General features: G+C 49.5%; 7 protein-coding genes across 7 annotated transcripts; 4 read left to right on the forward strand and 3 right to left on the reverse strand.

Annotated features, from left to right (window-relative positions):
• Positions 1-80: 80 nt before the first annotated feature.
• Positions 81-3,233, reverse strand: FOBCDRAFT_42902 (uncharacterized protein). Its single transcript, XM_031186138.3, has 3 exons — positions 2,693-3,233; positions 380-2,641; positions 81-328 (listed from the first exon to the last, which is right to left on the reverse strand). The coding sequence occupies exons 1-3, from the start codon at positions 3,111-3,113 to the stop codon at positions 192-194; spliced, it is 2,820 nt and encodes a 939-aa protein (XP_031037273.2). The 5' UTR covers positions 3,114-3,233; the 3' UTR covers positions 81-191.
• A 2,201-nt stretch (positions 3,234-5,434) lies between these two features.
• Positions 5,435-6,236, forward strand: FOBCDRAFT_226430 (CBP4-domain-containing protein). Its single transcript, XM_031186136.3, has 3 exons — positions 5,435-5,622; positions 5,676-5,860; positions 5,907-6,236. Exons 1-3 carry the CDS (start codon positions 5,441-5,443, stop codon positions 6,035-6,037), a joined length of 498 nt encoding a protein of 165 aa, XP_031037271.3. The 5' UTR covers positions 5,435-5,440; the 3' UTR covers positions 6,038-6,236.
• A 470-nt stretch (positions 6,237-6,706) lies between these two features.
• FOBCDRAFT_226434 (NAC domain-containing protein) lies at positions 6,707-7,900 on the forward strand. The gene is made up of 3 exons (XM_059609710.1): positions 6,707-6,935; positions 7,072-7,245; positions 7,315-7,900. The coding sequence occupies exons 1-3, from the start codon at positions 6,878-6,880 to the stop codon at positions 7,545-7,547; spliced, it is 465 nt and encodes a 154-aa protein (XP_059465162.1). The 5' UTR covers positions 6,707-6,877; the 3' UTR covers positions 7,548-7,900.
• On the reverse strand, positions 7,696-9,280 carry FOBCDRAFT_295028 (tRNA-specific adenosine deaminase). The gene is made up of 3 exons (XM_031186134.3): positions 9,023-9,280; positions 8,706-8,965; positions 7,696-8,661 (listed from the first exon to the last, which is right to left on the reverse strand). The coding sequence occupies exons 1-3, from the start codon at positions 9,184-9,186 to the stop codon at positions 7,844-7,846; spliced, it is 1,242 nt and encodes a 413-aa protein (XP_031037269.2). The 5' UTR covers positions 9,187-9,280; the 3' UTR covers positions 7,696-7,843.
• A 269-nt stretch (positions 9,281-9,549) lies between these two features.
• Positions 9,550-10,302, forward strand: FOBCDRAFT_241145 (ribosomal protein L24e-domain-containing protein; the record flags this gene model as incomplete). Its single annotated transcript, XM_031186133.2, has 3 exons — positions 9,550-9,600; positions 9,775-9,918; positions 10,015-10,302. 3 exons carry the CDS (start codon positions 9,550-9,552, stop codon positions 10,300-10,302), a joined length of 483 nt encoding a protein of 160 aa, XP_031037268.1.
• A 245-nt stretch (positions 10,303-10,547) lies between these two features.
• On the reverse strand, positions 10,548-11,570 carry FOBCDRAFT_42937 (Redoxin). The gene is made up of 3 exons (XM_031186132.3): positions 11,227-11,570; positions 10,957-11,159; positions 10,548-10,904 (listed from the first exon to the last, which is right to left on the reverse strand). The coding sequence occupies exons 1-3, from the start codon at positions 11,348-11,350 to the stop codon at positions 10,728-10,730; spliced, it is 504 nt and encodes a 167-aa protein (XP_031037267.2). The 5' UTR covers positions 11,351-11,570; the 3' UTR covers positions 10,548-10,727.
• Positions 11,571-13,125: 1,555 nt separating this feature from the next.
• FOBCDRAFT_226441 (HD domain-containing protein) lies at positions 13,126-14,291 on the forward strand. The gene has a single exon (XM_059609711.1). The coding sequence runs from the start codon at positions 13,491-13,493 to the stop codon at positions 14,052-14,054; it is 564 nt and encodes a 187-aa protein (XP_059465163.1). The 5' UTR covers positions 13,126-13,490; the 3' UTR covers positions 14,055-14,291.
• The last annotated feature ends 194 nt before the right edge of the window (positions 14,292-14,485 follow it).

Raw genomic sequence — 14,485 nt, forward strand, 5'->3', positions numbered from 1 at the left:
ATCTGCGCCATATGCAATCAACGCTAATCCCAAGACACCATTTCCAACGCCCTTTCTTTAATTCATACATCTTAGGGACTGAAACCCTTGTCTGTGCTTGCAAGGCATCGATTCGTGTCCCGCTTGCTTCATTGAAGTAATGTTCATCCCTCGACCTGTGTATAGGGCAAGACGGGATGCAACTGTGTAGTTTACATAAGGACACAATCGCCTTCTTGTTGTCTCTCCATCTTGCTACGGGAAATGCGCTCACGCTGGCGCGCGCCGTTCTTGCCTGCGCCGCGTTTTAAATCCTCTAAGCGCTCACGAGCCTTAGGGAAATCTTGGGCTGTGCACTGTTGTCAGTTGTTGTCCACAAATATGATTCTATGACACTTACCGGCTGCTCGCCAATACCATCGTTTTGCGTCCTCCAGGTTTGGGGGAACACCGATACCTACCTCTGTGAAGTATCCCATGGCATATTCGGCTTTAGCAAGGCCTGCAATGGCAGCCTTGCGGGCCCAAAGATAAGCCTCAGTGTCACTTTGTCCTAGTACACCTTCACTGCCTGTGAGATACCAGCCACTGAGCGAAAGTTCTGCCTGATGCTCCTCCTGTGTGGCAGCTTTTGAGTACCACTGAATGGACTGTCGCGGGTCGATCGGACAGCCCAGCAATCCATATTCGAAAGCACATCCAAGTCGATACTGCGAAAACTTGTATCCCAGGTCGGCAGCTTGAAGGAATAGACTATATGCATATGCTTCATCTCGAATGATAGCATCGTTCGGTTGGGCTGATTCGTATAACAAGCCGAGTTCGTGTAGTGCGTGTGGATTCTCTCCATCTGCTCGCTCTGCAGCCCGCTTCAGCCATCCCACCGCTTCCCTGGGATTCTTAGGCTGACCAAGAAGCCCTTTCAATAAGATCATTCCAACCTTGTACATTGCTGGAGGATCACCCAAAGTTGCAGCACGTTTGTACCACTGAATTGCTTTCATCGGGTCCTTACGTGTACCGCCTCCTTCCTCGTGGCCAATCTCGCAGCACACTGCAGTTCGATAAGCTGCTGCAGGGTGTCCAAGTTTTGCAGCAGACTGGTACTGAGTGAAAGCCTCCTTATGATCGCTATCACCGAAGAGACCTCGTCCGAGACAATCTGCCAGGAGGAACATGGCGTCTGGATTCTGGGCGTTGGCCAGCTTTTTAAGAATCTTATGGCAGTCGATCAGATAACGCTCGCGTGCCCTTGTACGTTGCTTAGGGTCTGGCATCTTAGGTGCCAAGACGTCAGCAGCCTCGACCAACTTCTTGGCCAGTCTCAATGCTGAGTCCTGGTCACTCGAGTTGTTCTTGATCAGCATTCTGAGATGTTCTAGTTCTTGTGTGGTAACAGGGCCTTCGTCCCTGGCTGGCTGCCGTTGGCTGTTGTTCCTGGGTGGCGACCGTTGCTGCTGTTGATACTGGGGTTGTCGTGGCTGAGGCTGAGGTTGTGGTTGCGGTTGAGGGGCTGGCGTAGAGACTCCGTAGTTTCGGACAGGAGCTGGCTTATTACCCAGATGAACCATTGAATCTTGCATCAGACCCGGACGGATAGGAGCGGGATGTGAAGGAAGGCCATCCGGATTCATGGGTCCACTAGTACGGGCACCATTCATAGCTGCTGGTGCACTAGGTCCTCTGGCTGGTATTTGGTTATAATCCTGATCATACGCAGCCTGGTAGTTGCTCATCGGTGGAACCGGTGGGACTGCGGGGACGTCTGGCACATCGCCAGCCATCTCAAATACGGCTGTTTGAGGTTGACGAAGGACTGGTTGTGACTTGGCGTGATTGAGGACAGCTGTTTGGTGGGCTCCTCGCTGAGGCTGTTCATTGCTCGGGCGCATTGACTGTTCGAACGAACTACGTTGTCCTGGAGCTGGTGCAGCATCGAAGTCCGGCAGGCTGACCCGGTTTTGCTGGGATTCTGGCCCGTATTCAGGGTGGCTGTTGCGTTGATTGTCGAAATAAGCATCGTAAACTTCGTCATAAGAAGCTGCTGATGGCTTATGGTATGCATTTCGGTCATCATACTCCCCACTATAGTGGCCTCCCGGGCCTCCTTGTGGCCCAGCTGTGTACGACCTTTGGGGAGGTGCCCGGTGACCGCCAGCAGTCGAAGGTCTTTGCGGTATCCCTCGACCAGCGGGGGTACTATATTGCATTGCGTCCATCTGTTGAGGTGGTGGCATGTTGCCTCTTTGTCGCATATCATCCACAGGCATCGTTCTGCTGCGTGCCGGTGGGCCAAAGCCACCTGCAGGAGGCTCTCGAGCACCGTTATATCCATCGTTATAATTTCCATAACCATCCGGAGCTCCGTAGCCTGGGTTCTGCCGTGGAGGACCCCTTTGAGGATAACCTCTCGGAGGGGGTCCGCGACCCGCATTCACTGGCGGTCTTCCATATTCGCCCTGACTACGCTGGGCATCGGAACTTGTACGTCCATTCGTTGGCACCATAGGTCTCTGGTTCATATCCATATTCGACATTTGATCAACCATCTGTTGCTCATAAGGCATGTCTGGCCTTCGTCCACGCTCTTGTGGCACGTGCTTGTGTCCGAAATGCCCGTCTCGAGGACTCATAGGAGGCGTGTTCAAAGGATGGCGGCGGGCTTTGGATACGATTGTAAGCTGAGGGCCCTAACATCAGGGTTGAAACTCACCTGTGGGATCCGAATTCGACGCATATGGTCCTGGGCGTATTCCGCCTTGCCCAGGGTGTCCATTAGGAATGCCTCTACCTGGTCCTGGCATTGGGCCTGCTCGAGGAGGGCGCTGTTGCCCACGATGCGGATCAGCTGTCTGTGGACGAGGAATGGGCCCTCCGCGAGGGCCGGGCATCACGGTACCACCGCGCCCATATTGGTCTTGTGGGGGCGGTCCTCTACCATAATTCTGATCTTGACGTTGGCCTCCAAAATCCTGTCCAGAGCCATACCCATAGTCTTGGTGATACTCGTCGTACTGTTGTGATGCTCCATATTGTTGTGGCGGCGCATTGACTTGTTGTCGCGGGGTATGCCTAGGTGGTGCTTGGCCCCCGTAAGGTCGCTGTTGGCCACCATAGCCGCCTTCGTATGCCATGAGTGTGGTTCGACCGTTGGCGACACGAACAAACTTTGTGTTTGGATTGTCGTATTGTGCAAATGGTTGCCGAACCAGAAATCAAAAGAAGCTGTAGGCTCTAAGTATCGGTCGGCGCAGAATGAGTTTCAATCACTGTCGCATGGCGTGCCTCAGCCTCAGCAACTGGGTTTCCAATAAGTGTGTGATCGGCGGTCCAGATCGTGGAACTACTGCAAGAGAAAGGATGACAAGTTGTCGATGATCCCAGCCCAAAAAAGACTAACAAATAATGAGAGAAGAATAATTGCGTCCTCGAATCTGCAAGTAGCTGGCAAGATATGGTACAAGCTGGCAAAGAGACCAAGTTCGTTTGCGATACAAGAAAGTGGAAACGACGAGGTACCAGAGGTGGCGCAATAGGAATATCGAATAACCTCAGTTCGAAGGAGTGCTCATTTGAGGACAAGTATTAGTGCCTTTCAAGCGGCGCAGATTTCAAGCGGATGGGGGATAAGGTACCCTTTATGCTTGGTTCATCCGAAACGGAAGAGCTCAAGGTATCCATGAAGAGGCAGGTCAGGTTGCCTCCAACCTCCAACGTGACCTGCCCCCAAGTGCATGTGGTTTCCATCCATTCAATCAGGTCCAGTTGTTCTTCAATGGAAGCTTGTGGAGCAAGAGCGCTAAATCTCCAGTGGCTTGTCGTTTAGGGCCGTTTTCTAGGTTACTCTGAGTGGGGTTGTCCAGGTACCAGTCTGCATGCGGGTACCTTACTTGAACCCCAACCCCTGTCGCTCGGGATAAATTGTGAGACTCGAGGGCTTAAGGGGAATCAATGCCCGTATTGTAGGGTCCTAGACCTTAATAATGCTATCCGGGCCCTATGCCGCGAAAGAAAACAAGCGACTCGGTATCAAGGAGGTTCCATAGAAGCAAAGCGCTAAATGGAATGGAGGAATGCCGTCGCGAACTGACAACGACTCTTTACGAGTCAATACCCGCACAGTCAATAATGGGCAAACCTAAGCCGCGGTGCTTCTTTCACGGGGGTTTCCCACTAGGCTACCCATTCCAATGATTTGAATAATCGAAAGACATGGCGCTTCGCCGCTGCCGGCTTGGCTTACAATCGCCAACAGGCTGCATAACTGATTGTGGCTCAATCCAACCCCTGCTAATTAACGGCGACGTCAATCGGTTTTACTGGCCCGGCTTCCGTCTTCAGGCGACGACTTATCCAACAGGGTTTGGGTATTATTGCTTGCTTCACACAAAGCTTTGTTTTGTATCACAATGCTCGTCGTCATGCTACGCTGGCGTTGTTTGCTCCCCCAAGGATTTGATCAATCACTCATTCCTCGAATAAGCTTTCGCAACAGGCTCTTAGCTGAAAAGACTGGCCTCAAAAGTCGAAACAAATCAATAAAACAGAGGGCTCTCTTGGTTTCGCCCTCTCTCTATGTAAATGCCGTATCTACTTCTCTTACACCCCTGATAGCCCTAAGCACGGTGGCTCGCATAACATCATCTGTGGATCTGGCCAAGGGCTATGGTTTCCTATCAACGAACGGTTTTCATGGCGCTCCGAATTTGACAGAACTTGTGGCGGTTAATCGGCGCTAGGTTGGAGAGAAACGTTGCGGTACTTGTCTCCATGCTCTCGCTTAGCCCTCTGATGTGCGTATTGACGTCAAGAAGCCGTAGGCTATACGATGAGAACGTTGTTAAAATGGATACAGTCAAGTGCAAGGACGTGAGACAAATGTGTTGGAGCGAAGCTGTAGATCCGACGAAGCCGGAGATTCATTTATCTACGAGTTCGATTCCTGATACGCCATTCGTCAAGGAAGTGTCCGAGCTGACTTCAGGTGTCAACCAGTCAGGAGCCACGAAGCGTCTTTTTTGGGAAGACGGATATCGCCACCTCTCAGCTCCTTGTTGAACACAAAAGGAGAATTAGAATTCCACGCTGTGGGAAGCTGAAACACTGTCTTGGCTCTTGAACCGTGTAGGTGGTCGGCCTAACAACTTTTGCTTTAACATGGCTACCCTATGACGAGCTATTTGCTCTATTCACAACCGACGATCTGCATGTGCGTTGCAGTTTGCATATTTTGGCTTCTAAAATACTACATAGTTAGAGATATCTCCAAGAGTAATGGTTGTAGCCCCTAACTAAAAAGTACTAACCTCTTGTCAATGTTAGAAACGGTGCTACATGTTCGTGACCTACCCAGCTACCTTAGGTACTACTAAAAGGAACATGTTCGGGTTCGGGTCACGCTCAGCTCCGTGACCGCCTTCCCGATTGGACCTACTACCAATGAGGGCATACTGCCAAATCAATGACGGATGCAGAATCGTGCAAATCATCATTGGAAGAGTTGACACCAATTCAGATACAACTCCAATTTCTTCTTGTGCATTCCACGACTTCAAACTCTGTACTCTTGTTCTTCCTCCTTTTTATAATGGCTGCCAAACAACCATCTTCAAGATGGTGGTTCTGGACCAAGGTCCTGATGGGGTAAGTCTTTGCCATCATCAGAGTCTGTTAAAGACCAAGCTCATATATTGCAGTGGCGCTGTTGTCGCAGTCGGCGGACCAGCCTTTACAATGTGGTTAACTCCTACTGAGGAAGAGCTTCGATCGAGATACAACCCCGAATTGCGGAAGAAGAGTTTGGAGAACCGTGAGGAGCGACAACAAGAGTTTGACGACTTTGTGACTCGACTGAAGGAATACTCCAAGTCGGATAAACCCAGTGTGTTTGTCTCGTCTTCGAAATATCAATTGCTAACCTGAGCTAGTCTGGATTGTTGTGAAAGAGGAAGAGGAGCGAAAGCGCAAGGCCGCCGCCGCTGCCGCGAAAGCGTCTCAGAAGGATGCAGATACTCGACGAGAAGAGATGAGGAGAGAGGCAGGCCTTGACGCAAAATAGAGCCGTTGATGGGAACCTAAACTGAATGCCTTTTATGCTTGTAAGATCATATGGTGTGATGAAGGACGGCTCATGTATAACAGCTGAATCACATAGGAAACTTGGTACCTAGTTGCAGGGGTGAGTAAATTCTTTGGAGTTCTTGGAATCAACATTCAACTGCTTTCATTCGAAAACCAAGATGAGATCATATTTCATTGCCTAAACTGCCCTGGCACGACCATCGATATCTCCAATCGAGTGGTTATCTGAATCATCAATTTTCTTGAAACAATTGAGGAACGACTAAATGAATGTGATCACACCGAGTAGGTAGTAGCAGCTTTACCCGACAGAGCTCTTGTTTAGGTGCCATTGATCAGAACATGCGGTCGTCGAAGACAATCCATTCCAGGAACTACCTATATAGAACATCTCAAGAGCTCGACACCAAATGTCATGGCTTCCATGTGTGGACGATCTTCTTGACTTACCCCACGAGCCTGGCTGGAGGCGGCTACAACGTCACGGGCGATGAATGTGGTGCCAGGCCAGTGAAGGGCGGAGCACCACTAGAGCCCCTCCTCTCCCTCGGCGAAATGGTAGTTCCACAGGCGAAAAACAATTGACACGCACAAAATCTACTTTGACTTATCACCACCGATTCGAAGCCGACGGCGACAAACAGCTAATTACCCAAGCCTAACTTACTGGTACGTTGCTGAACCCACGCATGCACGAATTTCCGAGCAAAATTTCTTCCAACAATCGATTTATCCCGTCCGAAACCGCCCCGACTGACGATTTTTGTCCCAGTTTCGATCGAGTCCCCCGATCCCCCGCAATCGAATTTCGCCCATCATGTCGTCCGCCGAAGTCCAAGAACGCCTCAAGAAGCTCGGCCTGAGCGCCCGAACTGGTACGTGACTTTTGCGCACTTTGACAATTAAATTCGAGGTGAGAGCAGTAAACTGATCTGTCATTTAGGGTATGTTTACGCATTACGATGCTTTTAGGCCGTCACCATTAGTTGTCGCTGCTAACGGAACGACTCAGTGGAAAGGGTACCCCCCGACGAAAGGTCAAGCGTGCGCCCGCCCGCTCCGGCGCTGACGACAAGAAGCTTCAGCTCGCCCTTAAGAAGCTGAACACTCAGCCCATCCAGGCTATTGAGGAGGTCAACATGTTCAAGCAGGACGGAAACGTCATTCACTTCGCTGCTCCCAAGGGTTAGTCATCCTATTCTGACATGGTTCGTGGGGTTGGGTTTTATTGACATTCTCTTTCCACTCCAACAGTTCACGCTGCTGTTCCTTCCAACACCTTTGCCATCTATGGTAACGGTGAGGACAAGGAGCTCACCGAGCTTGTCCCCGGTATCCTTAACCAGCTCGGCCCCGACTCCCTTGCTTCTCTGCGCAAGCTCGCCGAGAGCTACCAGAACCTCCAGAAGGAGAAGGGGGAGGACGATGACGAGATCCCCGACTTGGTCGAGGGCGAGAACTTCGAGAACGAGCCCAAGGTCGAGTAAAGTTACTCTACACAGTCAAGGGCGAAGGGGTAGTGAAATCGTAGGTCTGTTCGGCCAAGAGGCTGGCTAGTTTCTCCTACGAGGCGGGTTTTATGTTTCCCCCCTTTTGGGCAGTCGTAACAGTCACTCCCCCGCTCTCTATGTTGTGTAGCAGAGGAGTAGGTATGGGTACGCAAAAGGTCACAGCTTGGGAATGTCATGGTGGAATGGCGACCTTATGCTGGCTGAGGTTGATTGATCTGTACGAACAAACAAAATACGACTTACATCGGGAGAAATACCAATCTCTAATGATGTCAATGATTGCTACGTTTTTCTAGTTGGAAATCTGACCCTCCGTCATTTCTGATCCACCCTGACAGTGCCATCTCACGGGCCTCGTCCTTAACTTGCCGTCGGTGAGCCATCAACTGTCCTTGTTTCAAGTGGCGATACGTCTCACCACCAGGACAAATTGCTGTGGAAGAGGAAGCGCCACCTATTCTACTAGCAAGATCGTTTGCTGCCTCCCACATACAACGCTTGGAAACTTGACTTGCTCCGTCTGTCTTGAAAGCCTTCCGACCTTGAATAACTCCCCCAATGATGTTCTCTTCGAAACCTGATCGTGACCATGTTGCTGCTAGGTTGCTCGCCGAAATCTTGTCAGCTCTCGTCTGTACAGACCGTTTCGAAAACTCGAATTCCAGGCCCGTCGTCGCAACTGAGAACTCCCTGAATGAATAGCCTCCCAGCCACTTTTTACCAGCCATGAGGTTCATCCTGCCTTCTGCTGAAAAGGCACGTCGACATGCAAGATCAGAGTATTGGGATCTTGGCAAGATGATGCTACTAATGTATGCGTTGGTAGGATCGATGAATATTGATGTGATGGCTGAGAGAAGTGAAGCGCATTGTTTCAACGCAAGTTTGTCAGAGCAAGACTTGGATAATGTTGGAGGCGCATCTCCTCGAGCAGGCTTTCGTCGAACAATTCCAGTCCTAGAGAAGCAAGCCCTTCCTAGTAAAGAGATTTGTGCATCACCTCCAGGCTTTGCATCTGCAGGAGTTGGGGTTTCCCATGCTGAATCATCTTCCTGGGAAGCCATTGTGAGCTCCATACTAGCATCACCGCCTGCTTGTTCAGTAAAAGTAGTGTTTTCGTTTGAAATTACTTACATGGTGCTTCTGAGCAATACATGTGCAGCTTGACGCCATCTTTGATTTCGAATAACTGCAAAGGAGTGCCATTAAGATTTGAAGTGCTCATCTTCCTCTGAATGATACTCGACTCGTCATCTTTCTCGAGGATATTCTCGCATTCATCAAGCAAGAAACGGTTAAAAGTTCGCATAGCCAGGACCTCCGCATGCCAGTCATGGATGCCCACGCCATTGGATTGTGATATTTTTGACGCCGGTAGGCATTTCATGCCAGTTCTACGATAAAAAGTTTTAGGATACGCAGACAAGGAAATAGGAATCGAATGCGCTTACGCCAGGGCTAGACATGTTAGAATGCCATCTTTCTCAGCAACGATGCCACTCAGCGGAACCCATTCATGAACGCCATTGTCACGAACAGCAGGTTTTCGCTTCGAAGGTAATTTGTAGAATTGTTGCAGTACTGCTTGTGCCACCAGATCCGCCTGGGACGTCATCTAGCCATATCCAGTCTATCCAAAAGGCTGATACAAAAACCACGGGCCAAGACTGAAGACTCAAGACTTTTTGTCGTGTCTCAGTATAATGGTGGTGTAAGTCGCGAGGCTCATGATAGGGAACCCAAGGTGTTTACATAAGTAACCAATGATTCTCCGGTCCCGTCAGGGTGGGTGCGCACCTGCACGTGATGGCTTTTCACCCCCCACCAAACTAAGCATCGCGCCTGCCCTAGATTAGTCAGTTTGCACACAATTCGAGAAATTGACTGCAGTCACGACCCTCAACTTTCCATTTGCCATTGCCAATCCACGGTCAACTTCACAACACCTTGTCGCCTTCAACGCACAACCAGCGACAAGATGCGAACCTACGAGGACACCTTCTCCGGCGCGAGAATCTACCCTGGCAAGGTACGCTCTTTTAGCCATTATCCCCATCCGTCTCGTTGATGCGATCCGGTCGATTATCGAAATGCGAAACTCCCTGGTCGCTGGAGGGGGATGATGGCGATGACGGATCGCAGGACGAGCACTCGGTGTGATTTAAATCAGGACATCAAAAGGCTAACGGGTATCGCTTCACAGGGTAAGCTCTACGTCCGTGGCGACAGCAAGATCTTCCGATTCCAGAACGGCAAGTCGGAGTCTCTCTTCCTGCAAAGGAAGAACCCCCGCCGTATCGCATGGACCGTCCTCTACCGCCGACAGCACCGCAAGGGTATCTCTGAGGTATGAATCTACCAAACTTGAGCAGCATTCACAGCAGCAATCACTGCTGGTGTGTTGTCGATTGTCACCATTCAACGGAGCTGACATATTCTATAGGAGGTTGCTAAGAAGCGAACCCGCCGCACCGTGAAGTCCCAGCGAGGCATCGTTGGTGCTTCTCTCGACGTGATCAAGGAGAAGCGCAACATCCGACCCGAGGCCCGTTCCGCTGCCCGAGCCCAGGCCATCAAGGAGAGCAAGGAGAAGAAGCAGGCCGACGCTGCTGCCAAGAAGTCCGAGAAGGCTAAGCTCGCTGCCCAGGCCTCCAAGGGCCAGGCTGTCCGACAAGTCAGCAAGCAGGGTGCCAAGGGCTCTGCCCCCAAGGTTCAGGCCAAGACCCGTTAAGTTAGGAATGGACTTTGAGGGAGGATGAAAATGGGAGAGTGGAGTCCGTGGTTCTTGTGTCTTTGTCCGGCCGGTTCTTCTACAATCTCGGGTGCATGGATTGCCAATAGGGTGCATTGATAGCTGAGCAATGCAAAATGGTCAAACAAAAACCGCATCTTTTTTGTGCCGTGATGAACACGGGCTGTACAATCGTATGGTGGCTAGGTAAACAAGTCATGGTGTCGATCAGGGTATTAGCAACATGTTTTGGTAGATTTAACGACAAAATGCCTTATGATACGAGAACAGGCTTCGCAAAAAAAAAACGTTTCAGACCAAGGCCATTTTCGGATGCTTCGAAGTGAACGCGTGTCGATCTATCATCATCCTTCATGTTTCATGTCTATATTCTATTCCTTTGGTGGATTGCAATGCAACTTCAATTACAGCTGGGCCAGTACACCCAGGGCACCGGACTTCTCGATGCTCCCAGGCTCCTCATCCCTTGCAGCGTACACGACCTTGCCTTGGTCGACAATAATCGCAAAGCGTCCAGTTCGCTCACCGATATTCCAGCCGATGGTTTGGGAGAACTTAGCATCCTTGTCGGACATGAAGAGCTGGTCAAGTTAATCTTGTGATGCTGGCTTGTTGAATTAAAGAGAAACTCACGATCTTGTCGTCGGTAATACCGTTGGCCTTGGCCCAGCCGCTCATGACAAAGGGGTCATTGACAGCAATGACAATGACCTGATCAACGCCCTTGGCCTTAATCTTGTCGACGTGTTCCAAGTAGGAAGGAATGTGAGAGCCGGAGCAAGTAGGTGTGAAAGCACCTGGGATAGAGACAAGAACGACCTTCTTGTTCTTGAATTCTGTATTGAGCGACGTCAGTAAGATATGCTCGAATTCTAGACGAGACATGAATGTGAGATCACATACCTTGGCTGGCGTTGAAAGGGACAGGTGTACCACAAGTAGTGAACTCAGAGGTTTCAGGCGATGGGGGGATGTAGCTGAACCAGACACCCTCTGGGAAGCTATCACCGGCCTTAAGCTCAGACATTTTGACTTTAGCTAAGAAGTTTTTGTGTGTGTAAGTGTAAGTTGGGCAAGAGCAGAAGAAGACGTGTATCGAAGTATGAGGAAGAGAGAGTGAATCACGCCCAATTTCGAGGGAATCTGTAGAAGTTATATCGTCCTTGCCTTCCGCATGTAGACAGTGCCGCTCTTTCCCTTAGGCAGCCTACGACTCGCTAGGTACCCCGCCGCTTCTCAGTCTTTCGGAGGTCAATCGGAGAAACAAACGGCATTGGCGTGAAGAGGGTCCTGATGAGGTCAGTGAAGGCCTGTGGGGATCCTCGGAAAGCGGTCGGCGCGTTCGACACGGCCACGGTGGAACCGCTATCGGCCACTCAAGCCGCAATGGTATTGAGATACGCAGCACCTTGATGATAGAGACCATTTTTTTCCCCAGGGTCCATTTGGAATCATGTCAGAAAAAAAGTCGGTGCTCTATTAATAAGATGAGATCCTCAACACATGTTCAGTTCTCTAACTATGACGCATCCTTCAGATGTCCACTTTCACGATCATGTCCAAATGAGGCTCGGCGCCAGCTTCGGCAAGCGAGATGCCAGTCGGCGCAACATTTGTCATCCAATTCAGAATCTGATAAGATTATTAACCTCAGGGAACACGATGATTTACAGGAAGTTCAGGTGGTTGCATATTATGATTCCAAACGGTCACACAGCAGTGATGAGTTTAAACGACATTATGATTACTGATGACAACCAGACTAACAAGTCAATGCGTGTGCTTCCCTTTGTGTTGCGGAACAGTTGCTTTTGTGTCACTAATAAAGTCACCCAACTGTCAAACCATGAGAGTCCCCGGTGTGGTTCAGGTTCGTATCCGTGGATGTATACCTGTGTCATCAAAGTATAGCTATGTGCGAGATCGTCAAACTCGTAGCCACGACATCAGTTGACTTCTTTGATGGCTCAATCGCCAGTCTTGTCTGGCGTGAGCCATGTATAGAGTTTTCTAAGAATATTCAATGAACCACTATGTATAATTTACTCAACTACATCAAGCATCTCAGCCCATACAAGTCAACGGGGAGGCGCAGAGCCACACGTAGCATAATATCTGGGAATGGGAGCAATTAACTTCCAGTCAAACTGTTATATCAAGCCAGTATCACATGAGTACTGCTGTTCTTGCTGATGGAAAAGGGTCATTGGATTGGCGGCAGCCGCTGGACCATTTCCAGAACAGAACCACGACAGTCGATGAATTGAACACCCCTGAAATATATCAAGACGCAGATTCTTGACTCCTTCGTCGACAAACTGCTAATTGGACATTGTTATTAAGTTCAATACTCAAAACATTCCGAACGGCTGCCATAACGGTTGTAAGATAAAACTATCTCAGGTGTTGGTCTTACCTGTTACCCTGGACCTGAGCACTTGTTTTTGTTACCTTTTATCCTCTGAGTCAAATGGGTAACTTATGAAAGTAATCAATCCCATTCTACTTTGTTTTCCTCCTCCTGTGGTTACGTAGGATATTGCCGGATCGCATGGTGAGCTTAAGGGATAATGCGTTGACTGGCATAAACTACTGAATAATATGTGCAATAGTGACGGAATATCTGCTCCGAGTTGCATCAGTCATGGAAATCTGCCATCGTTAGATCACTTGCTTTCGCCATTCATAGATGCCCAATGAATGAAAAGTATACCCTGTCTACTGGTCAATTGCCAGCCAACAACATGATAAGATGCTTGCCAGGTTTCAACATTGATTGGCACACGGACCGAAGCGTCCCCGAGCGGGGGAACACGACTTGCAGGAACCAACAACGTCGATATTTGAATTCATCCTGCTAGAGACAAGCCCTGAATATCATCAAGCACCAAACAAATGTCTAGAGAAAGTTTACAGAAGCCAACTGCCGGCTCAGGTATATACATCTTTTCCAAGTACCTTACGACGTGGTACTGACGACCAATGTTCAGAGAACGGCGAACCATGGACGGTTGAGAAAGCCTTGAGCCACAATGACCTAGTTAATATATCAGATTCCCCTATCTCCTTTTTCCATCTTCTTGGCGCCCTCAAGACAACAAAGCGTGAAGGCTGGAAGAGACACGGAATCAAGTAGGTTGCACGCTATTTCTGAGTATCGTTTACCGATGGGCTCACAAGCTACCAGTCCCGAGTCGGTTGCAGATCATTCTTATCGAATGGGCATGGTAGCAATGTTTGCACCCCAGGAACTTGACCAAGCCAAGTGCATGAAGATGTGCCTTGTTCACGACATTGCGGAATCTGTCGTGGGCGATATTACACCTTTCAGTGGCGTCTCCAGGATTGAAAAGGGTAGAAGAGAGGCCTCAACCATCGCGTACATTGCTAATCGATGGTCTGGACCATACACTGCCGAGATTGAAAAGCTTTGGCATGAATTCGAAGCTGGTGAAACTCCGGAGGCTCAGTTTGCCCAGGACATTGACAAAATCGAGCTCCTTCTACAAGCAGTGGAGTACGAAAGGGAGAGTAAGAAAGAAAAAGATCTGGGCGAGTTCATGGGAGTTGCTCGGAAGTTACGAACTGAAGCTGGAAAGGCATGGGCAAATGAAATACTGGGGGATAGGGAGAGGTTTTGGCAGGGTCGACAACACTTGAGGGGAGAACATGCCCAGCAGGGAGGGCTATCTGAAGAGATGACAAAGGCCCATGATGCATACTATGGATAGCTCGGAAATCAGTTCCATGATCCTTACATTTATCAGTTGTTGAATTTTCTTTCGTTGATAAATTTTAGTGGCTGGGATACGGATGCTGATAAAAGCATCCTGACTTGTTCACGTACTCCACAAGAAATAGGAGCAAATTGTATCCGGCACAACCTTTGAATCCCAGTCATTTGAGACTCCATTGTTACGGAAGTGTTTTCCAACGATGTTAGCTTAGGGCGAAACACGCATACAGTATAATTTAAACAACACACGTCGAATGGTCCAGCTGGCGCTGCAAACAGCTTCTTTCCGGTGTGAATATAGCACCGAACAGGGTTGTATCGTATAAGGTACGACAAATGCCACCCGAGCAATGTGAGACTGACTATGCAGTCTGTACCGCATATGGTTCTTCTTCAAGAATAGAGCCATGAGTGAGAAAAGCAATT

The sequence above is a fragment of the Fusarium oxysporum genome, chromosome VI, assembly GCF_013085055.1.
Source record: "Fusarium oxysporum Fo47 chromosome VI, complete sequence".
Taxonomy (NCBI): Eukaryota; Fungi; Ascomycota; class Sordariomycetes; order Hypocreales; family Nectriaceae; genus Fusarium; species Fusarium oxysporum.